The sequence below is a fragment of the Penicillium angulare genome, assembly GCF_028827245.1.
Source record: "Penicillium angulare strain IBT 27051 chromosome Unknown utg000007l_segment0_segment0, whole genome shotgun sequence".
NCBI lineage: Eukaryota > Fungi > Ascomycota > Eurotiomycetes > Eurotiales > Aspergillaceae > Penicillium > Penicillium angulare.
This window is the reverse complement of record NW_026623166.1, coordinates 3,141,128-3,163,564: the sequence shown is the minus strand read 5'-3', so window position 1 is coordinate 3,163,564 and position 22,437 is coordinate 3,141,128. Positions and strand designations below refer to the sequence as shown.

Genomic DNA, 22,437 nt, shown 5'->3' with positions numbered 1-22,437 from the left:
CCCACAGTTGATTGACTGTCTGAGCACATCCGCATCCAATCGAGAATGCAAGCAAAATGATAAGAGATGCAAGCGTTGTGACTTTCCTCCCAATAATGTCGCTAACTTTTGTCCATATCGCCATCGACCCTGTATATGTTGCCAGATATCCGGTTATAATCCAACTTCTTTTCTCAAATCCATTGAGATTGTCGGTGATGCTCGTGAGGGATGAGCTAACAATGGTCACATCCAGATTTGAAAGGAAAAACCCAATCAGGAGCCTGTTTGACATTCCCGATAAGCATATGTTGTTCAAAGTCTCCGAGTATACTTTTCGAACCTCCACCTACCCTGTAGTGGTGAGGATGAGTCTCCATCCTGTCGGATACACGATCTCGCTGCCTGGAGAAAGCGATCTTTGAGCTGACCCCTTTTCTGCAAGATCCCTACCCCTATTGGGGGCTGCAGCATCTGATTTGTGAGTGACTGGCTCGGCGAACTTTATATGACCAGGCATGGCTGTGATATTTCCCGATAATCAAAGGTGCTTCAAGAGTAAAGAGCGGAAGTGGCTGCCATCGCTGCGTACGAAGAGGAAAATTGCGAAAGGGCCCATCCTCAATGTAGGACCAAGCCCCGCGGTATATTTACCCCAGGGGCTTCATGTGGAACGCGGGCGACGCGCGATGACAGAATGTGGAATAATGTGGAATATGTCTGCCAAGGGAGTGATCTACGCCGATCATTGAACCTAGCTTTGGAATTGAGTGGCTTGGCGCAAATCTGTCTTGGAGGCTAGACCTTTTTGTCCGGTCTGCACGCTCCAAAAATCCAATCTTTGAGCCTCTTATCTTTCGCGTTTGATTTGTTATGGTTGTTATTGCCCCTTGGCGGATTGGCTGCTGGGCGGATGTTTGGCGGAAAGGGGGGTTGGACGTCATTCTTCCAACCAAGGGGCCTTAAGACATTCAAATGATCAGATCCTCATTTCATGCGTTTATGAGTGACTATTTGATTCTTCTGCTCCTTTTTCTTGGCAGCTTATCCCTGGAGAGGGTAGATAAGACTTAAGGTTGATCGGTTTGTTAATCTCATCAAGTAAAGGAGTAAGGAGCACTGGCCATACTACTCCGGATGAAGTGCATAATCTCTTATCCGTGACATTTTTATGGGGTTCCTGGAATTAAAGAAATAATTGATCTTCATCTAGCTTCTCAGTATCCACCTCTTTCTCCTATGATTTCATAGCAAGGTCCCCCTTTCCCGAACATCTGGCGTAAGTCTCGAACAATCACTTCGGGAATCTCCCAAGCCGCAAAATGCCCCCCGTGGTCATACTCAGTCTGTTGAACAACAGGTCCCATCGCAGCAGCCCATGTACGAGGAACTATCGATATCTCTTGTGGAAGATGCACAAATCCAACCTTGACGTTAGGTATATGCCCGATGAGCTTTTGGTAAGGAATGTCCTCGTCGGACCGGAGATGACTAGCCTCATAATAAACCCGCACGCTAGCTTCCGGACCAGCTACTGAAAACCAATAGATAGATACCCACGTCAGGATCTCGTCCTCAGTCCACGGGTAAGAATCGGACCAGTCATGCAATTTCTCATAGATCCAGGTGAGCAAAGCAACGGGACTGTCAGATAGAGCCGTGCCGATGGTTTGGGGCTTCGTTCTCTGTAAAAGATTGTATCCAAACCCTTCGCGCTCAAACCACGCAGATCGCTGTCGGCCATTGCTCTCGTGGGTGCTGTATGGCTGAATGGCATGTTGTAATGCCAGGAGCGGGTTCGAGCTCCATTTAGGAGGTTGTGAAGCGACCATGTTCATGTGTGAGGCTCTGCAATGGTCAGGGTAGAGAAGACCCATGCTCCTGGTTATCCAGAAACCTAAGTCTCCACCTTGTGTGACTATATTCATCAATATCAGAATTGAGTCTTCTCTCAATCTATGTATGTCCCTTGCAAACTTACCATACTGAGAATAACCCAGTTTGAGCATCAGTTTATGAAATGTCTCGGCGTATTGTGCCCAGCCAAATCCACGCTTAGTGACACCTGATGAGAATCCGAAGTTGGGCAGAGAAGGTGCCACAACATGAAACGCTGGCATACCGTCGGCCTCTGCCAGCATTGGTAAAATCTTCTTTACCTCAATAAAAGATCCTGGCCCTGTATAAAAGATTTGACGTGTCATTTTTCTTGAGCTTCAGTGAGTGTGAGAATTCCATACTCACACCCATGACTAAACAGGAGGGGAATCGCGTTCTTTACTGGACTGGTTTGATGAATAACTGGGATAGATATTTAGTAGATACTACTAATGTTAGGATCAAGCTACACAGGACGATCTGACAATGGATGTCCAGGACTCCAAATCCATCAACTTCAATGTCCGTCCGATAATGAGGAAATTTATTCAATTGGCTTTCCGCTTTTTTCCAGTCGAACTGATTCCTCCAGTATGTTACCAGTCGCTTGACCTCTTCAGCGGGGACACCGAATTCCCAAGGATCCTGATCGGAAGACATCAGTTGAGTTGGGAATTTAGCCCAGTCAAGGCGCTGATTAAGGTCCTGGAGAGTAGCATCTGGAATCGATATTGCATAGGGGGTTGGCGGCTCAGGCATGTTTGGGGGAGGATAGAATATTTATAAAGGTCGTTCAAGTTGCTAAGTTGACGGTTAGGGCAGAAAACAACCTTGAAATAAAATAGGAACAAATGAAGCCCTCTTGACGGTGGAATTCGTATTGGCATTCAAAATGAGGGGTTGCTACAATTAAGTTGGCTGCACCTGAACCTTGGAAACGATCGATGCCAGTGGCCTCAGGCAGGAATGGCGGTCTTTGTTTCTTTGTTAATTGGCTGGATCCATATCCACCTTCAACCCAGTTAAGGGTCCTAAATGTTGATCTCGTCTTTGCTTTGGCCCTGGAGGTAGATGAGGGCGGGCCGAGGGCCCCGGTGCTGTTCTAAATTTCGGTGTTGGTTTTGGGACTTCTGTGAGTATATATAGCCCCCTCTGTGAAAGATTTCAGGATTTATATGTTATACTGCCCCATGGTCTCTCTACCTAGGTACTATTAGGGGAGTTTAGTATAACAAGTTTGAGATGCTGGACAGTTGCAAATAACAACGTAAAGGGGTATATAGCAAAGTATTAACAGGAATGGCATCTGCACATCGATAGACAGTATGAGGTAAAACACTATCAAGGTGCACTGTCGAGGCAATCCGTGTAGCTTGTTTACAACGTTCCTCTCACTTTGCCTTGGCACGCGCTTCTTTTTTTTTAGCCTTTTTTAACTTCTTGGAGATTCGGACAGATGAAGGGGGAGGGGATGTGCTGTTCCTGGATGAGCCCGGGGTTTGCATTTCGTCATCTGAAATTATGATGGTGGCGTGTCTGCGGCGCTTTTTGCTCGATTTCGGAGTTGAGTTAGAGAGACCTTTGATTTGCAATCCCGGGTTTGACGCTTCGCCGTCAGTCACCTCTAGCGAACCTGGCTGGCTTTTGTCTCGTTTACCAGATGCACTGATTTCAGTCGAGTTCCGTTCGACATTAGGCGGGGCGTTCATTGACGAGGTTAGGTCTGAAGGACCTTCGGTTGTAGTTTCACTAGCGTGTATCTCTCGCAACGGAGACCGTACGTGTGGTCGATCTCCTGGGACAGGGAGACTCGAAGACGGGCCGATTCTGTCTGAAGTGTTTCCGGTACCAGTGAGTAGACCACCGACCACAGGGTTCACAGACGGTGGTTTTGAAGTGCCTTTGGCCGTGACTTTTCTGAGACTGTCAAGTTCACCAAACAAGTTGGTAATATCGTCATTTAGAGCTTGCATACGTTCAACGAAATCATGCTTCTCTTGCATTTGCTTGCGCAGCGACTCTATGTCTTCTGCCGAGCCCAGAGCGTCCAATTTTCTCTGGATTTGCTCCACGGGCTCTAGAGCAGCTAGTCTTTCAGTCCAAGTTTTGACAGAAGACTGCAGTTCTTGAAATCGGGAATCCTGGCTCTTAATTCGTTCATTGAACTCCTGATTGATTTTGTCAAGCTCGACGGAGCGTTCTTCAGAGATTTCTCCATTGTTTTCACTGAGCTTTAATTTATCATAATCGTAGTCCTCCACAAATTGTTCAAAGGCTGTCGACTGCGCATGAAGTTTACTTTTCAATTCGTGGAGATCTTCTAGCTGCTTGGTGAGGCTCTCTGATTGAGATTCTTGCGCCCGCTTGAAATCAGCGAATTGGTGATTGATAGAATCGTTGACTTTGCCTGTGATTTCACGAGAAATGGCGGGAGCATCGAGCTGCTCCATCCGAGCGTTGAGGAATTGAATTTCATTGCTAACAGTAGATTTGAAAGTTTGGACATCCTTTATTGCTTGGTAAAAGGATGTCTCCATCACGGCCCGAGCTATCTTCTTGTAGAGGTCTTCTGTGTTGATGTTGTTATATCGACGTTCTAGCGAGTGAATTGCCACTTGGATGCAATCGACTTTGTGCAAAAGCGATTGCGGAACATTCGTTGAAGATCCAAGCTGTTCGTTCACATGTTCCCCGTGTCTGTTGTCTATCTGGCTTTTGAGACTTCCGTATGCGTTATTGGATTCGTCGATGCTGGCTCTCAGTCGGCGAATATCTGCTGCGTTGCTCAGACAAGCATGATGGTATTGCTCAAGGCGCCCGAGACGTTCCTCGAAGTGCGGAAATTTCACCGATGACATCTCATCCAAGAGACTCTCCAGCTGGTTGTAATGTTGTGAATGAGTCGATAGAGAGGTTTCAAAATTCTGTAACATTTGGGGGATTTTCTCGTGGAGGCTTGTCGCCCTTGCATATGCTTCGTTGGCTTTCAATTGGGCCTCCTTCACATCTCGCGCTAAGTTTGACAAGTCTTGGGGCATGACTGCCAAGGGCAGAGACACCGTCCCTTCCTCAATGCTCTGCTTCCAGGTTTCAATACCATGCTTATGGTCTTGGAAGATTTGAATTTTCTCGGAGTGCATCTTGAATGACGAGTGGGTTTTCTCAATTTCTTTCTTTGTATAGACTTTATGATCATTGAGCGACTTTTCCATCTTGGAAAAGAAATTCCTTTCGGACTGAGTGCCAGGGGTCACCGGATTGGAGGTCTGAAGCTCTTTGACCTGGGCTTCCAGCTGAGATATTCGGTTCTTTTCGGTCTGAACGCTGGGAGGTGCCTGTTGGGATGCTTTAAGCTCTTTGACCTGGGCTTCCAGCTGAGATATCCTATGCTTTTGAGATTGAAGTTGAGAGATGGCCTCTTTTGCTTCTTTTAAACCCTTGACTTCAGCTTCCAGCTCATCAATCTTCTTATTTTCGAGTTGAGAAAGTCCAGTATTTCCAGAGCGTGGAGAGTTTGTTACACATGATGGGGCAAAAAGGCCTTGATGATTCGCAAAGTGAGTGTAAAATTCTAGATGCTGATTTTTAAGGTCCTTGTCGTGCTGGTGCAGCAATTCTTCAAGCCGTTTGGTCTCATTGTCCTTTTTCTTCTCTTTTTTCTGCATTTGATTGTGATACGGAACAGTCGTAATAAAATCGGATTTATATCTGTCCCCAAAATCGGCAATACATTGATTTTGAGAGCGATTCTGGATCCGTTGCTGGACTTCCTTTCGTTGCGATAGCGTTTCGAACTGCAGTTCTGTCAACTTAAACAAGGCTTGGATGAAGCTATTCGCATCTGTGGTGACCGCATCTTGACCTTTGGGGCCCTTAGATCCATTTGCAAGAGCTATCAAATTATTAGAGATTCCCTCTGTCCGCAGTGATTGCGAATGCGCAAGACGTGGCGAAGTTGGCTGGGATGGCAACGCGGATGGGGTCGAAGGAGTGTAAGAGGGAGCCGATGGGGCATTTGAAGGCATGGTCAGGCGAGGTGGAGGTGGGGGTTTTGCTTGCACACGTTGAAGACCTTGATTGCGTCGAGGATCACTCGCTGTGCTAGACGTGCTTGCAGCAGGAGGTATGTCAACGTCCATCGTGTTGGATACTACTCGCTATTGATAATGAAACGGCCGGTTCGGGATATTTAAAAGTTGGCCGAGCATATCCTTTCGGATTAAATGAGTGTCCGCATCATACAGTAGTCCTGTTTGAGCAAGATGAGGGAATTCAAAGAGTGGTGTGGTGTTTGTGAAAAACGAGAGAAAAGGGGGATGTGATCTATCAGATGAGGGGAGAGCCAAATGAGTGCGTCTTTTCGTGTAGTGTAAGCAATATACCGCGTCTGGTATCAGCCTAACAGGAAGCAGAGGCGTCAAAAAATCTGGAATCGCTCAGGGATATTGACATTGATCTCGAGGTCGCGATCGGAGGCTAGCTCTTCGGTAGATCCAAGGTTTCTTTCAGGGTTCCTCTCAAGATGTGATTGCTTTGGCGGCTGGCGGCAGCGGCAAACGCTAAAACTTAACAGGTACTGCCGGGCGGTGAGGACTCATCTTCCTTCCCTTGTTTCTTCCACAGCTTAGAGTTCCGCAGCCCTGTCTGACCTTCATCTTGAAAAGTGCAGTTGGTGACTTATTGAACAAAAGCATAGACCGAGTCATCATGGCGGCAGTGAGTTTGAATGAAATTTCCGTTCTTTCGCCCATTAATTGACTAATTTGGAATCCAGGCAATTTCCACCGTCGCGGAGAGCAAGGAGCTCCGGGGGCTGAACCTCATTGCCGCCCATTCGCATATTAGAGGTTTGGGGGTAGATGTCGATTCTCTGCAACCGCGAGGCTCTTCTCAGGGACTGGTTGGTCAGGAGAAGGCTCGCAAGGCAGCCGCGGTTATTCTACAAATGGTGAGAGAGGGTAAGATCGCAGGTCGTGCTGTCCTGATTGCTGGACCTCCCAGCACAGGAAAGACCGCGATCGCGATGGGCATGGCACAGTCGCTAGGACCCGATGTACCTTTCACAATGCTGGCTTCCTCAGAGATCTTCTCGATGGAGATGTCAAAGACCGAAGCTCTCACTCAGGCTTTCCGCAGATCTATTGGAGTGCGCATCAAGGAAGAGAGTGAGATCATCGAAGGTGAAGTTGTCGAAATCCAGATTGACCGCAGTGTCACCGGGGTAAGTTGAATTGGCGATCATTCATTTTCTCTCTCTCATATTTGTAGCAGCTGCGGAATGCTGACGGCCCACAGGGTAACAAACAAGGAAAGCTCACGATTAAGACGACCGACATGGAGACAATCTATGATATGGGCACAAAAATGATCGACTCTATGACCAAGGAGCGAGTAATGGCCGGAGACGTTATTTCGATCGATAAATCTTCTGGTAAAATCACCAAGCTTGGTCGGTCGTATGCTCGTTCACGAGACTATGACGCTATGGGCGCCGACACGAAGTTTGTTCAGTGCCCAGAGGGCGAGCTTCAGGTTCGCAAAGAAATTGTCCACACCGTCAGCCTTCACGAGATTGATGTAATCAACTCGCGATCACAAGGGTTCCTGGCATTGTTTTCAGGTGACACTGGCGAGATCCGTAGCGAGGTTCGAGATCAAATCAACACCAAAGTGGCCGAGTGGAAGGAAGAGGGCAAGGCGGAAATTATCCCAGGTGTCCTGTTCATCGATGAAGTTCACATGCTTGATATTGAATGTTTCTCCTACATTAATCGCGCTTTGGAGGCCGAGTTAGCACCCATTGTCATCATGGCCAGCAACCGTGGCCAAGCTCGCATTCGGGGAACCACCTACACCTCCCCTCACGGTCTCCCTCTTGATTTCCTCGACCGCCTTGTCATTGTCAGCACTCATCCCTACTCGGGTGATGAAATTCGACAGATTCTGGCCATTCGCGCGCAGGAAGAGGAAATTGACGTCTCTCCAGATGCCCTAGCTCTTCTAACCAAGATCGGGCAAGAGTCAAATCTCCGCTATGCTAGCAATATCATCACCACATCCCATCTCTTGAGTCAAAAGCGCAAAGCCAAGGAAGTCAGCATTGATGACGTCCAGCGAAGCTTCCGCTTGTTCTATGACCCAGGTCGCAGTGTCAAATTCGTCAACCAGTACGAGGATCGTTTTATTGGGGACCAGGGCACAGTTTCTTTCTCTGCGGCTACTAATGGCGACGCCATGGAGATCTCATAATAATTTGGCCCATGTCTATTCTTTCTTTGCCATGTGTTTTTAAACAACTTACGGGGGTCTAGCGGGTTGAAAAAAATTACACTGATTTTCTGGATTACTTGTTTCTCTCTTTTTGCAGCATCATATGATGTATGAATAGGACTGGCGCTTGTCAAGGTGATTTTTTCTGCTAATTTCATATTCTATTCGATCTTGGTATCCAAACAGATTGCTAGTATCTTACATAAAATTCACTGTAGCGTTCCATGGCCCCGTGTCTCCGACTCGCCGGAATTCGACTCCATCGCCAAAATAGCCAGCAGCTCGCCACGAATGCATCATGGTGTTATCGTAGGGCCCATGGGCATCGCCTCCGTCTCGGGCGTCTGACCAGCGATACTCCCACATTGCGGGTCCTTCAGCAGCTTGTTCGTCTCCAGGTGGATCAACCCAGTCTTCTCCCGTTTCAGTGCGATACTGCCTGGTCAGGAGCTCACGCTCAGTATCGTATATTTCAGGCTGTTCACGACCCATGAGAATATCGGCGGCACCAGTAATGTTATCGATGGCCGCTTTGCGCTTAGCCTCGTCTGGATTTTCTTCGGTCATCTCGGTGTCTTCGTGAACACTGTTCTTTTTGTTTTTGTTTTTGTTCTGCCATTTGGGCTTTCGCCGCAAGCCTTTTCCTAGACGAGCTAAAGCTTCCAATATTGTTTCTCCACGATCGAGATGCTGTATGATAGTTTTTAAAGCATCAGAAGTTAACACACTGTCATCCATGCGATCCTTTTCTTTTCTTTCTGTGTCCCGTTTCTCTGCAGCTTCCTTCGCCTTCCGAATATCTGTTTTGGAAACACCAGCTAGCCATGAATCATGCACAGCATCTGGATCAATGGCCTTGCGAACAAAGTTACCTGCTTCATCAAACCGTCCTTCTTCCTGCTCGGTGCTCATGTTGAATGCATCCAGTAATGGTGCATGTTTCTTCTTTGCGCCTGCGCCGAGCTCTTCATCCATCTCATTGTCAACCTGGGCGCGTTCCTCTTCACCAACCTCACTATCGTCACCACTATTCTCTTCCTCGATATCGATCTCATCGGCACCCTTTGTCAGATCCGCATGTAGTGCCTTTCCACCCTTTGAGGAAGAGACCTGGCCTTCAATCTCGTCATCGCGCAGGAAACGCACGGATTTTTTATTCTTGTGCATTGCTTCGTCGGCATCGATTTCTTCTTCGCCGAAATCTTCTTCTAACTCAGCAAACATGTCATCGTCATCAGCGTCATCTTTCGCGCGACTCTGCTTTGACTTCCCTTCCGTTCGCGCCGAGAACCCCTCATTGTCGCTGTCTGAATCGTAACCGTCAAGATTTATAGCTTTGCGACGAACTTGTTGGCCACGTCGACCAATTTCGTCTGCATCTAGGACCGCATCCTCTTCGGGGGCATCTGGCGCGAGCGCGGAGGGGTTGCGCAGATCAAATCGGGGTTTTTTGGTGTCGGAGGGTCCTTGCGGGTCTTCTTGCTCGTCATGCGTGCGGGCAAAGGATTCGCCTGCCCGCTTAGGGCGAGGTTGAGAGCTCGCCATGGTAGATGGACAAGACTATAGAGCGAAAATGAAGTGCAAAAGTGTAGTATTTGAGCTGTGTCGAAGCGTCATTTCTTGTTGGGTCCGGGGTCGGAGCGGAAAATCATGGCGGAGCAAACTGCGTCACTTGGATCTCGGGACGTTCATGGTGCTCTCGTTCTCCTCCATATCTATATTCAGCCACGCTTTATCCTCTTTTCTTTTCTCGAAACCCGTGCCCTGTCTGCATACTAAGAGGGAATATTATCAATGGTGAGCTCAACCTTACTTTCTCCTGATCATCCCACTCCTTGAATAGCTCCTGACAGCTCTAGTTCCGCCCGGAATACTGGCCTGACGACCCAATGGATGGCTTCATGGGAAATGGCATGATGCGTGGGGGGCCTCCAGCTCGCCGATTTGATGAATACTACCGATGTTATCCAGTTGCAATGCTCCCTGGCCCCGAAAGAGAGAATGTCAACCACGGCGGCAAGGTTATTATGCCACCTAGTGCACTCGACAAACTCACTCGTCTTCACATCACTTATCCCATGCTCTTTGAGCTTCATAACGGGGCAAAAGAGAAGATGACACATGCGGGTGTCTTGGAGTTCATTGCAGAGGAGGGCAAGATTTATCTTCCGTACTGGGTGAGTGCCAACTGAAAACCACCCAGTGGTTTAATATGGTTTCTGGAGCTTGCTGACTCGTCCGTCTGCTTCCGTAGCTGATGCAAACATTAATCTTGGAACCCGGCGATCTACTTCAAATCAAATCAACAGACCTTCCACCGGGACAATTCATCAAGCTCCAAGCCCAATCCACCTCTTTCCTTGACATCAGCGATCCAAAAGCTGTCCTCGAAAATGCATTCCGGAACTTTTCCTGTCTAAGCAAGGGTGATTTCTTCACATTCGCATACAACGACCAGGTTTACGAAATGGCAGTTTTAGAAACGAAACCTTCCGGTTCCAAAAACGCGGTGTCCGTTCTGGAAACTGACCTCGAAGTGGACTTTGCGACTCCTGTTGGATATGAGGAACCACAGCGTACGAGTGGCACCAGTACTCCCGGAAGTGTGATCAATAATGGAAGGCTTCCGGCCGGCGGACTCCTACACTCCCACGGCACCATGGCTCAGTCCATCAACTACGCTGCCATCGCCCCCGACGCCACCGATGCAGCATCCGGCGCCCGAGCCGTCTCCTCCAACTTTATATCAGAAGGTCAGCGACTAAATGCGAAGAAGGGTAGTAAAGCGCCTACTCCGAAAGCTTCTACCCCTGCCCCAGGCGCTACGAATCCTCAGCATCCTCCCCCAGCCCGAAGGACTAACGGCCCCCAACCGCTTCGACTTCCCCCTAACCAACTCTTCTTTGGCTACGCCATCAAACCACCCAGACCCCGTGATGAGAATGGACAAATTATCCCCGAGGACCAGCCTAAGTTCCAAGGTCTTGGTCAGACACTGCGAGGAAAGAAGAAAGACCTTGGGGGTGAATCCACTCCCACATCTGGAAGTGAGGCGGACAGCCAGAAAGGGAAGGGGACTGGCGGAAGTGGACGGACTTCAGGAAAGAGCAAACGCTGATGTGCTTAATGAACATAATGAAAGTTGCTAGACGTGAAGCCTCTAGATGCGCGACCGGGGTGTAAATTTTACGGGCATAGCGAGGTTGGCGTTTCATTTTTAGTCCAGACTTTTATCTTGGACGTAACGTTTCTAGGTCCGAATATAAATATGATTTCAATAGCTTCATACTATTCCTTCTCTCTAGCATCTCCTTTGGCAAACGTTAGAACCCAACTTCTATCTTCCCATCGATTGCCAAGGGATTCAATCGTGAACTTGGGTAGTAGCGTAGAGACATTATACAACATCAATACGGCAATGTTTAGATATTCTTTGCGAAGGCTGAAGTTCGTAGCCGGCTTTCAAGTTTGTCCATAAGGGTACATCCTTAATGATAAGCCGTCTAGCCGCAAGTGCTCCTGCGCCGGGATATTGAACACACCACAGGCCACGGATCTGCGGAGACTAAAGGCCCCCACCCACTAGTGAAGATCTATTTACCCACCATGAAGAAACAGGGGGCCTCGGAAAACCCGCTACAACTCCTTCCAAGATTCTGAGAATTGTCAAGGCGCATCATCATGGCGCAAACCCCCAAAGATGCGCTATCAGCGTTTCAAAAACTTAACGATTCTGTTTATATCTCAGATCCGGAGAATTACCATGGAAATGGACCTCTGGTCCTCCTATCATTTTGGATGAATGCTACACCCCGCCCGATTGCTCGATATGTGATGGAATATCGGCGTCTACTGCCCTCCGCTCGCTTCGTGATTGTGCTCGCCGAAACAAATGATTTCATCTTCAAATCCAAAGATGCCACCCAAGACACGATACTCTTGCCCGCTGTGGATGCGCTCCGCTCATTTGCTGGCCCCGACAAACCAGTGTTCATCCACCTATTCTCCAATGGCGGCGTGTTCAAAGTATCCAACTTGCTACGCTTGTACAAATCAAAAACCGGTACGGCCTTGCCTATCTCTTCGATGATATTTGACAGTGCGCCCGGCGTTTCGACAATTAAGTCTGGCGTCAGGGCTATTTCTTTCCAACTTCCGAAATTCTGGATTTGGCGGATGCTTTCGAAGACTGCGTTGTGGTTATTTTTGGTATTTTTGGAAGTTTGTCGAAAGATAACTAGAACTCCTAATGCAATGGACGTTGCTAGTCGCAGAATCAACGACCAATCTCTCTATACTCCTCCTACCGAGGGCTTGACTCGTTGCTATATATATTCTGATTCGGATCAGATCATTCCATCGAACCATGTTGAGGATCATATGAAGTCCTCAGCGTCCTGTGGAGTGACTGTGGATAGTGAGAAGTTTGAAGGCGCCGACCATGTTATGGCCATGATGACAGATCCTATTCGATATTGGTCCATTGTTCAGAGGTGCTTACAGCTGGAAAATACTGAATAATTTCAGGAAATATATCTATAAATCCATTACTGTCGTTCAGTCATTGGGCCATTGGCCTGGCCATCGAGTGTTCATTGAAAGCCTTCAAATGGCTCTTTTTCGGTTTAGTAAACCAAAGACGCGGAGCCTGCGAAATAGATGCCGAAAATGACGGCTTTTTGCACGACAAACCGGTGCCTTTCCACCTGTAATTCTGAAGAGCGAGCAAGTGCCCTTTACGAGCCGTAGTCCAGTAGCATCATTGAAGACGATACCTAAAAGGCTTGTTGTAATATTGAAAGTCGGGTCGCTACTGGGGTCACTATCTCTGGTACACTAGGTAGCTATTTTAATGGTTTATAGTAGGTGGCCACGGCAACTTTGCTCGTTATAGGGTATTACTTCGGCTGGGGGGTATATTTAAAATAATTTCAACCAACCCAGGTCGTTCTACTCTTTACTATCCTCTCCATGGTCACTTCCAAAACAGCATCGGGAATGGTATACGTCACCCTGAACCACCCATCCCTAGGTTCTTCTGCGAAGTAGTTTGCGCCGTCTTTGATCGACATTCTAGTTTGAGTGCACGTGTCAACAAACCGTCTTTTAACCTTTGAAACGTTAGGAGACGGGAATGAAGGATCATCAATGTCAATGACACGAGACGGAATGAAACAAATCCATAGATAGAAAGCGGCGGTGCAGCAGCAGATGGTTTGAATAGATGATACATATAGAAGCGAAGATGAAGTATAAAGCAACACCAGAATCATGCCGATGCAAAATTGGCATACCTGTGTCTCAAATAAGGAATTTGATGTTCTTGCAAGAATGATGTGACCTTTCCGCAACTGGTTGCGATCCGATTTTGATTTGTTTTCTTGAACCAATCAACAAATTCCCGGTCTTAGAGTATGTCAGCCCAGAGATCCTGAGTGATGTAGGCAGGCCAAGCAAACAAGCTGTTGAACTAAAAAATGACAATTAGCATCAAATTCTATAAGGAACTATGTTATTGGCGTACTTGTACTTGCAACCGCTTCTAACAAATCCTCGTTCCTCGTCTGAAGTACGCATGGGCGAAGGCCGTTCGCACAAAAGTCTTTGCTCATCCCATACATGATATGAACACGATATTTGTCAATGATCACCTCGAAGTCTATACTCAAGGAGGATATTCAACTTCTGGGATGATGGCTCATTCGGGTTAACAAAGACAGAGTTTGCGTATATTTCATCACATACTAGATGCAAGTCATAATTTGCACAGAAGCGAGCTACCTCCTTCATGGTGTCTGGATGTTGTCCGAGAATAATAGTCAGTAATGATTTAATCGGATAAGTCGTTTACAAAAATCGGATCATTCAAACATACGTAGCATTTCCCGATAGGATTATAAGGACTAAACAATAACGTCAGAATGATTGTATCCTGCTAGCGTTATAGATATCCACTTACTTTGAAAGGATCACTGCACGCATATCGATGCCATTTGCTGCACTTTCTTCATAGGCACGCTCAAAAGCTCTACGATTTGCTTCTGGATCGAACGTATGGTTCACGGAATATTTGCGACCTGATTCTAAGAAATAAACAGGAAGCAATTGGCCACGACTTCGCATCTAGATATCAATCTCAAATCCAACATAGAGTGGCTGGGGATTCAGAATTCCTTCGGAATCATCACATATGCACCATGTCAAGGTGTCAATCAAAGCTGCAACCCCAGAGGCGACAAGCAATTCACCCCGTGAGATTGGTATGGTTGGATTGAAATTTGAGTTGAAGAAGGTAGCCAGCGCTTTCAGTCGCCGTGGCGAGCCCACGGCCCCTTGTCCATATATCAGTGGGAAGAATGATGAACATCAAACTAAGACACCGTCAGTGATTTCTCTTCATCTCGTATTCCCACTCATCAAGCACCCACTGCACCTTTCAAGTGATTAGATATTTCCGTATGCATGAGATAAATTTCAGCGAGATCTCAATTGATCCTGACGAGAGAGTAGTATTTAGTCTTTTTTTTCTTTCATTTGGAGAGCTTGGTACTCACAATCCATTTGGATTGACAATTTTGTCATAAGGTGCCGCTAGTACTTTACGAATTCCTCTCCAATAGTCATTCCGAACAACATTGTCGGCTCCTCGGACTGACAGCCCGGATTTCTTTACAATCAACGCTTCCATTCTTCCATTACTGAGGTGTAAGTATTGAATTTTGTCTGACTAGAATTCAAAATCACTCTGGTCAGTTGGGAGGGTATTTGTAGAGGTTAAAGCTGCGGTAATTATATTTTTATTGACTTGTTGACCAACGGCCTATGTTGGCGTTGCCAGAGACAGAAGATTCGTTGTAACGGCGACCAACCACAGTGCTCATCTGGCAAAAATGACAATGCCCCCTGTATAAATAATCCAAGTAAGTTGTGTATTAAATTACAGAATCACACCATCAATATATAGTGCTTCATCAAAAGAAAATCATATATGTACGATTAGCTGTGCCCGATTGTTTAGTCACTCTGACAGCTGTTTCGGCAAGCTGCGGTATACCTCCTAAATGAGTAAATCAGGGCAATAAGTTATTGACTTTTGGGTTCTCGGAGCGAAGTTCCGGCTGTAGCACTAACACTCAATAATGTGGGGAACACAATATAAGAAACAGTCGATCAACGACGACAGCAATACATCATACTTCGCACTCTTAGCCGGGTTTCCGGTATCAACTAGCCAACAATGGTAGGTTGTTTGAAGGGAAATATTTCATTTCCAATCTTTCGAGCATTGCTGCCTATATCAAGCATTATCTTTCTGGGTTATTATCAACTTTTTTGTGGGCTAACCATCGGCTATCTTCGTTGCTGTAAGCGTTGAATCTTATCATTCACTATACAGCCCTTTCCTCGTTTTTCATTGTGACCTTGAATAGTGCAAAGTGTATTCACTCGCAAGTCATAGCAGACATGTTCCAGCACAATGCTAATGAACAAGCCTTCCTTACGACCAGCCAGAGTCAAGATTGCCGCTTCCTACTTCCTGGCTATGGCCGACCACTGGACTTTTATCCAGTAGAGAAGGATATCTATGGAGTGGAAAGCCGTAGTATGTTCCCATCTGCACTCGATGATAGAGACATCGAAATTGGGTATACTGAGTAAGTCGAAAAGCCGAACATAATGCTCCTTGGACAGTGCCTAACAGAAGTAACTAGGCTTCCGGTTCAAACCTTGAGGGAAAAGGCAATGGTTGATGTGATGGAAGACCTGACAGATATCCCTGGCTGGTGGAACAAGGTATCCAAAATAGCTCCATTGTTCAACTTTCAGGGGTACATACTGACATTTCAAATAGATCCATGATTTCAATACTGCAAAGGAATGGAAAGATATGGCACTCAAAAAAGGAACAGACATTACCGAAAACATGGCCGAATGGATCATCGACGAACTCAAATTCAAAGCGATGATATACGAAGTAAATCATGCGGTAGCCCTGTATAATGGCGATATCACCAAATCCGACACCAACGTACCTAAATCCATCATCGAGGAACTAAGATGTGCCACCCGTACTCTCGAGACAAATCACCCTGATCTCCAATTCTATCAACCAGGATCTCTATCCAAGCAGCGAGATCTCCTCGCTATGGCGCTTTATCCCCTCATCTACGGCAGGAGTCGTATCCTCCCAGACAAGCTCATCGGGTTAGACGAGGCACTGCGGTACGCCGGACAGGGAGAGACAATCCCAATACCTCAAGAAACGGGGATCACACGTGAAGATATTGCTTGGAGAGTGTATGAGCGATCGGATATTCAAGTTCGGCCGTATAGTCGAAATTTTCAGGCTTTGCCAACAGATTGGAAGCTCGGTGACGATGGAAAATGGCATATCACCACCTACATCAACAACCTGCACCCGGTGAAACACCGGAATATCTACGATTTGATTGAGAGGGCCTTCAACTGTCTCATCCCACAGTGGAACATGACCATGACTCCGCTCAAAGACATGCTGCATTCCCGTGCCAGAATCGAGTACCATAAAGCAGAGTATTACCCTGTCTCGAAGGAGGTTCTCGACAGCGTACCTCAGATCAAGGATCGTGAAGCACAAAGTGAGTATTACGAGCGTGTTGAAAAATGGAGGATGGCACATTTCCGCTCTATCCAGCCTGACGTGGATAAATTTGTACCATGGGCTGTGCCGCACTGTATGATGTCCAAGTTACCAGAGGACCTACCTGCCCCAGTTCGGATCGAACAAGGCGTCAATCTGAATAACAACTACAAAGAACGAGGTCTGCAGGTTATCACACGTTTGATGGGCGTGGATTTGACCCCTGATGATCCATACTATGAAACATATTGGCATGTGGAAGGCCAAATGGTCAGTAAACTCATTTCAAAAAGAAAATAACAGCTTACATGGAAAATTTTCGAACAGAACGAGCATATCTGCGCTGCGGCTTTCCTTACCTACGACAGTGACAACATGGAAGAACCGTCGATGGAGTTCCGCAACATAGTCGACGTCGATGCTCTGACAGCGGTCGAACATGATCCAAACGACTTCACCTGGCTGAAGCAGGTTTTCGGAATGGAAAACGGCGAACCAGCTATTCAGCACTCAGGCTCAATCCGATGCCAGATAGGACGCACAGTCATGTTTCCCAGCACAGTGCAGCATCGACTCACGAAGTTTGAGCTAAAGGACAAGACCAAATCTGGTTCTACACGGGCACTGGTGTTCTACTTGGTTGATCCGAATATCCGCATTATTTCCACGGGTAATATTCCACCTCAGCGGCTGGATTGGACGCTTAACAATAAGGACGCAGAGGCCGAAGACTTGAATTCTGCTATGGTAAAGTTGGCCCTTGATAATAAGGACAACAAGGGAAATATGCCTATGTCATTGGGTGAGGCGTTGGAAGTCAGAAAAGATAGTTTGAATGAGTTGGTTGAGTTCATGCGTTATCAGCATGTGGCGTTTGAGTCGAGAGTATTGATGCTCTAGCGGTTGTGGGGTCTCGTTTTAACATGACTGATTATTCGAAATCTTGGAAGCTTATAATTTCTTTTTTTGTTTATTGATGGTTGCTTTATTCTATTAATCATTCCAGCTACTATGACTTTTGTCAGAAAAGAAAATTGATTTAGATTGATGACACCCCCACACCATCAGAGTGTTCAAATGTTACGGTCCATATCTTTTAATCAACCCGGGTCAAAGGTAATGACACGAGACATAGTAATGACATATGATAAAAAGGTGTCAGTCAACCTAGGATCACAAGTATTGACTGGGGCCCAGAGATAGTAAAACTGTCTAGTATCTACAGCTTTAAAGTCTACATGTTTTAGACAGTTGTTTCAGTCATTATCTTTTAATGCAGAAGATACATTCAAATCGCCGCGCTATGCCATTCATAAACTCAATGTACACATAGACCGATAGAAATTCGGCCCTCTTTTATCTTGTATCATAACATAACGGCCAATCACTAGCCAAAAAACAAAGGAAGCAAGATAAACTCGAACGAGTTCCTTAAGGAAACATCTTAGCGTCCCTTCATCTCCGGGAATTCATCATCCAACTTCAAACGTGCGGCTACATTCATACTCATAAGCTCCTGGATCAGAAGCTTAGCAGCATATGGAATGACCATCTTCGTGACGCCGCGAGTAGTCTTACAAGCAGGACACCAGTTCAAGAATCCCATGAAACCACACTTCTCACAAATATCAACCTCGTGACGATCGGAGGAGATCATGAGACGTTCCAGGAGAAGTTGACTGGTTCCATATGCAATCAGACAATCACGTTCCATCTCACCGAGACGGAGACCACCATCACGCGAACGACCCTCTGTAGGCTGTCGGGTCAAAGTAGCCTTGGGACCACGTGCACGAGAATGCATCTTATCTTGAACCATGTGCTTAAGCTTCTGGTAGTAGATTGGACCGGTGAAGACGTAGAAAGGAAGCGGCTCGCCAGTAATTCCAGATGTGAGGAATTCCTTACCACCATAACTGAAGCCTTTGTCAATAAGGATCTGGGACATTTCTTGGACGGGACTGCCACCGAAGCAGGTGCCGTAACCGTGTTGACCAGAAAGCACACCAGCCTTACCGGCAACCAACTCCAGCATTTTTCCGACGGTCATACGCGAGGGGAAACCGTGGGGGTTCATGATGATGTCCGGGTTGATCCCTGAATCGGTAAATGGCATGTCTGTTTGCTCGGCGATGATACCGACGACACCCTTCTGACCGTGACGGGAAGAGAACTTGTCACCGACCTCGGGACGACGAGTTTGTCGGGTCAAAACCTTAAGGAGCTGGGTCTCGCCCTCTGTGGCTGATACCATGACCTTGTCGATGTATGCGGGATCAGGCAACTTGTAACTCATAGAAGCAGGGTTGTAGGAAGTAACTCCTGTGTCGGATCCCATGATGCCACTGGTATGAGCCTGGTCAGGAGTGACCTTGTTGATGTAGACCTCGCCTTGACTAACTTGCTCTCCAACAGCAGCCAGACCATCACTGTCTAAAAGAGCATGTTTGCGGATTGGAGCATCGTTTTCGTACTCTGGGGGGTTCAAGCGATCCTTCGTTCCATTCGGGTAACTCTTGAGGTTGGTCACGTACTTGCGGAAAACCTGGCAACGTCCGAAGCCACGGTCGACCGAGCCCTTGTTCAATACCAGGGCATCCTCAATATCGTAACCAGAGTAACTCATCACAGCAACAGTAGCATTCTGTCCAGCAGGCAGTTGATCGTACTTGATCAACTCGATAGTCCGTGACTTGACCATTGGTTTTTGCGGGTACACCATGACGTACAGAATCGAGTCAATGCGCTGGAACTGATTGGAAGCAATCGCACCAATAGCTTGCTTACCCATAGCACATTGATAAGTGTTTCGAGGGGATTGGTTATGATGGGGATAGGGAATGAGACCAGCAACAGCGCCGAGGACAGTGAATGGCTCGATCTCAAGATGAGTTACAGCTTCGTTGATATCCTTCTCGTAGATTGAGATGTATGAATCATTCTCCTCGTTCACATCGAGATATTCAACAAGTCCTTGAGCGAGGAAGTCATCGAATGACATCCTACCGTCACGTAACTTCTTTAAGTGGTGACGCCGAACTAGAGACTTCCCATTTTCAACGATAATAAGTGGTCGACAAATGCGGCCATCATCTGTTGCGATATGAACCGACCGTTGGTGGTGGTTAATGAAGATACTGACAAACTCAGAGATTCTGCCCATACGCCGCAGCCTGCGGAAGGAATTGAGGAAGTACTTCGGCCGCCTTGTCAAGGCCGTTGGTGTACCGTTGATAGAGATTGTGTAGGTTCCTGATTCGTAGAGCTGCATTCCACTGACAGTCAAAATATCTTCTGCCCCCAGCATGAAAATAAGGTTTCGCACAGGACCTTCTTCGTCGGTGGTAGTGATGTGTGTCATGAGAGCCAAGTTCTTGACCAAACCGCAAGCCTCTCCTTCGGGGGTATCCGCAGGACAAAGCATACCAAATTGCGACGGTTGGAGAGCACGAGGTCCACTAACCTTACGGGTCTTCTCGAACTGACTGCTAATACGGGTCATCATACCAAGAGCAGCAACATAACTCAATCGACTAAGAACGTGAGTCACACCAGCACGTTCCATACGGAAACGCTTAAGACTCCAGTTGCCAGTGGAAATCGCCCGATTCATGCCTTGGGTGATGTGGTTTCCATGCATACTCACAACACTCCAGGCATCAAATTGCTCAGCTCTGTTGCGTTTGTTCAACACTTTGTCAATGTTCAACTTGATATCGAAGCAGAACTTCTTGAACAGATCTTCGAAAAGAAGAGCCAACATTTGACCTGCCAGCTCTAAACGCTTGTTTCCGAGGTAATCACGGTCGTCCACCATGGAAGGGTCATTCTTCGCCATCAGAACTCGACGCGCCATGCTGGCAACGTAGATAGCCTTGGGCCGGAAGTTCATATCCTTGACCTCGATATGCGAGATAATGACGGATGCAATAGCTTCAACTGCTTCTTGCACGTGTGTCCTGCGGTAGGCACCTGTCTTTCGGTTGATTTTGATTCGAGAGCCCATCCAATCTAAAGCCTGCTGTTGTGTGAAGATTCCTAAATTGACGGCCTCCTCGAAGTTGACTTCAAAATCATCCTGGTATTTGGCATCAGAGCCTGTAATCATCTGCAACATCTCCTTATCGGTATGGATGCCCATGGCTTTCAACAACACAACGATCGGGAGATCTTCGCTGAGAACATTGTGCTTAACGTAAAGTCGATCCTTCTTCATAACGATGTAACTCTTCGATTTACGTTCGTTGGAGGAACTAAAGAATAGTCAGTAATGCCATAGCAATACGGATTGAGACTAAATAGCATACCTGGTCACTGAGGCCTGAACAATATCTTTCTTCGGGTCTGTCTCAACGATAATTCTGTTCTTGCTCAACTGCTCTTGTACCAGAATGACCTTTTCAGTTCCATTGACAACAAAGTAACCGCCTGGATCTAATGGACACTCGTTGAGAACAGTCATCTGCGCCGGTGTCTTATTTGCTAACACACACTTGGAACTTCGAAGCATGACCGGCATTCTTCCGATGGCAACGCCACGCCTAATGACACGTTGCCGTCCTCGGACATATTCGAAGTCCACAAGAATGGGAGCAGCATAAGTAGTGTCTCGGAGACGACACTCCTGGGGTGTGACATCCGACTGAAACTCAAGTCCAGCATCTTGGGTCTCATCGGCTCGGCGAGGCGACCCAACGTAAATGTTTGTAAACTTGATGTAGAAATTGTGATCGATATCACTGCGAATAGTGCCGCTCGATTCCACAATTTTCTTCAGTTGCACCTCGACAAAGTAGTTGTATGAGTCAATGTGCTGCTTCACCAGACCTTTGACTTTCAGGAACGCAGGTAGTAAGTTCCACTTATCCCTTGCGGTGTTGATGGGATCGGTCAAGGATTTGTTGTAGTAGAAGGGTTCCATGAGCGCATCAAAGGGATCGCGATGCTGGTATTTCACATAGTCCTCCACTGGGTTATTCGCACCGGTGGCATTGTTCGACTGGCCTGATTCCTGTTTCCTCTTCGAGCTCTCTGTTTCCGTCTGGTGGGAAGCCTATATTTTGACCGAAATACGATATTAGTATAATCATCTCGCGATTGGTCATCGCGCGGGGGAAAAAAGTTTTGTTACCTGTGAGGAGCGTCGGCCTTGGCTGGCCGCAGAGGGCTGCGGCCTCCTGCGAGGAGGCGGCATAGCGGCTATGAGATTCGGATCTTGATAATGGTCCTCTCGAAAATCTCAAGTCGCTACGTTGGTCAGGTTGAATGTGATCGCAACATGCATTATCGGCAACATTTTTAGTTGGAGGGGAACGAGAGAACATTTTTGGAGACATGATTACCTAATCTATCAGCTATCCCCATCGGGTTAGTGCTGTTGGTTCCTGAGGCAAGAACATCAATCCATGGATTTGTGGAGCAGAAGAACATCATCAACTACAAACAGCTACAATACAGCATTATCATGGCATACTAAGGCTAGAAAGGTTTAAGTGAAAACTAAAGTCTATCGTTGAAGCAATTCGTCTTTCAGTTAAGCTCTGTCAGTGACGAGTCTTTTCCGGCAGACTACTACATAGTATATAGAAGCCCGGATATAGTACTTGCTGGTGGAACATGATAATCACAATTGATGATTTTGAAAGCGCCCCTTTTGATTATTATCGCGACCATCAGCACTAGAGACTCAT

The 22,437-nt window shown here is 46.9% G+C and overlaps 9 protein-coding genes across 9 annotated transcripts; 4 read left to right on the top strand and 5 right to left on the bottom strand.

Annotated features, from left to right (window-relative positions):
• Window positions 1-1,196: 1,196 nt before the first annotated feature.
• N7478_010434 (epoxide hydrolase family protein) lies at window positions 1,197-2,616 on the bottom strand (the record flags this gene model as incomplete). Its single annotated transcript, XM_056926648.1, has 4 exons — window positions 1,197-1,897; window positions 1,961-2,158; window positions 2,224-2,280; window positions 2,328-2,616. 4 exons carry the CDS (start codon window positions 2,614-2,616, stop codon window positions 1,197-1,199), a joined length of 1,245 nt encoding a protein of 414 aa, XP_056776018.1.
• Window positions 2,617-3,248: 632 nt separating this feature from the next.
• On the bottom strand, window positions 3,249-5,996 carry N7478_010433 (uncharacterized protein; the record flags this gene model as incomplete). The annotated part of the gene is made up of 1 exon (XM_056926647.1): window positions 3,249-5,996. The coding sequence occupies one exon, from the start codon at window positions 5,994-5,996 to the stop codon at window positions 3,249-3,251; it is 2,748 nt and encodes a 915-aa protein (XP_056776017.1).
• Window positions 5,997-6,564: 568 nt separating this feature from the next.
• On the top strand, window positions 6,565-8,106 carry rvb2 (RuvB family ATP-dependent DNA helicase reptin; the record flags this gene model as incomplete). Its single annotated transcript, XM_056926646.1, has 3 exons — window positions 6,565-6,573; window positions 6,632-7,078; window positions 7,153-8,106. The coding sequence occupies 3 exons, from the start codon at window positions 6,565-6,567 to the stop codon at window positions 8,104-8,106; spliced, it is 1,410 nt and encodes a 469-aa protein (XP_056776016.1).
• A 219-nt stretch (window positions 8,107-8,325) lies between these two features.
• On the bottom strand, window positions 8,326-9,672 carry N7478_010431 (GYF domain-containing protein; the record flags this gene model as incomplete). Its single annotated transcript, XM_056926645.1, has 1 exon — window positions 8,326-9,672. The coding sequence occupies one exon, from the start codon at window positions 9,670-9,672 to the stop codon at window positions 8,326-8,328; it is 1,347 nt and encodes a 448-aa protein (XP_056776015.1).
• Window positions 9,673-9,921: 249 nt separating this feature from the next.
• Window positions 9,922-11,245, top strand: N7478_010430 (polyubiquitin-binding protein UFD1; the record flags this gene model as incomplete). The annotated part of the gene is made up of 3 exons (XM_056926644.1): window positions 9,922-9,924; window positions 9,987-10,304; window positions 10,382-11,245. The coding sequence occupies 3 exons, from the start codon at window positions 9,922-9,924 to the stop codon at window positions 11,243-11,245; spliced, it is 1,185 nt and encodes a 394-aa protein (XP_056776014.1).
• A 563-nt stretch (window positions 11,246-11,808) lies between these two features.
• Window positions 11,809-12,648, top strand: N7478_010429 (uncharacterized protein; the record flags this gene model as incomplete). Its single annotated transcript, XM_056926643.1, has 1 exon — window positions 11,809-12,648. The coding sequence occupies one exon, from the start codon at window positions 11,809-11,811 to the stop codon at window positions 12,646-12,648; it is 840 nt and encodes a 279-aa protein (XP_056776013.1).
• A 1,119-nt stretch (window positions 12,649-13,767) lies between these two features.
• On the bottom strand, window positions 13,768-14,250 carry N7478_010428 (Pyridoxal phosphate-dependent transferase major region subdomain 2; the record flags this gene model as incomplete). Its single annotated transcript, XM_056926642.1, has 2 exons — window positions 13,768-13,786; window positions 14,087-14,250. 2 exons carry the CDS (start codon window positions 14,248-14,250, stop codon window positions 13,768-13,770), a joined length of 183 nt encoding a protein of 60 aa, XP_056776012.1.
• Window positions 14,251-15,591: 1,341 nt separating this feature from the next.
• Window positions 15,592-17,647, top strand: N7478_010427 (DUF4246 domain-containing protein; the record flags this gene model as incomplete). The annotated part of the gene is made up of 4 exons (XM_056926641.1): window positions 15,592-15,782; window positions 15,840-15,921; window positions 15,980-17,017; window positions 17,075-17,647. The coding sequence occupies 4 exons, from the start codon at window positions 15,592-15,594 to the stop codon at window positions 17,645-17,647; spliced, it is 1,884 nt and encodes a 627-aa protein (XP_056776011.1).
• Window positions 17,648-18,191: 544 nt separating this feature from the next.
• Window positions 18,192-21,941, bottom strand: N7478_010426 (DNA-directed RNA polymerase III core subunit RET1; the record flags this gene model as incomplete). Its single annotated transcript, XM_056926640.1, has 3 exons — window positions 18,192-21,000; window positions 21,055-21,800; window positions 21,879-21,941. 3 exons carry the CDS (start codon window positions 21,939-21,941, stop codon window positions 18,192-18,194), a joined length of 3,618 nt encoding a protein of 1,205 aa, XP_056776010.1.
• Window positions 21,942-22,437: the final 496 nt, after the last annotated feature.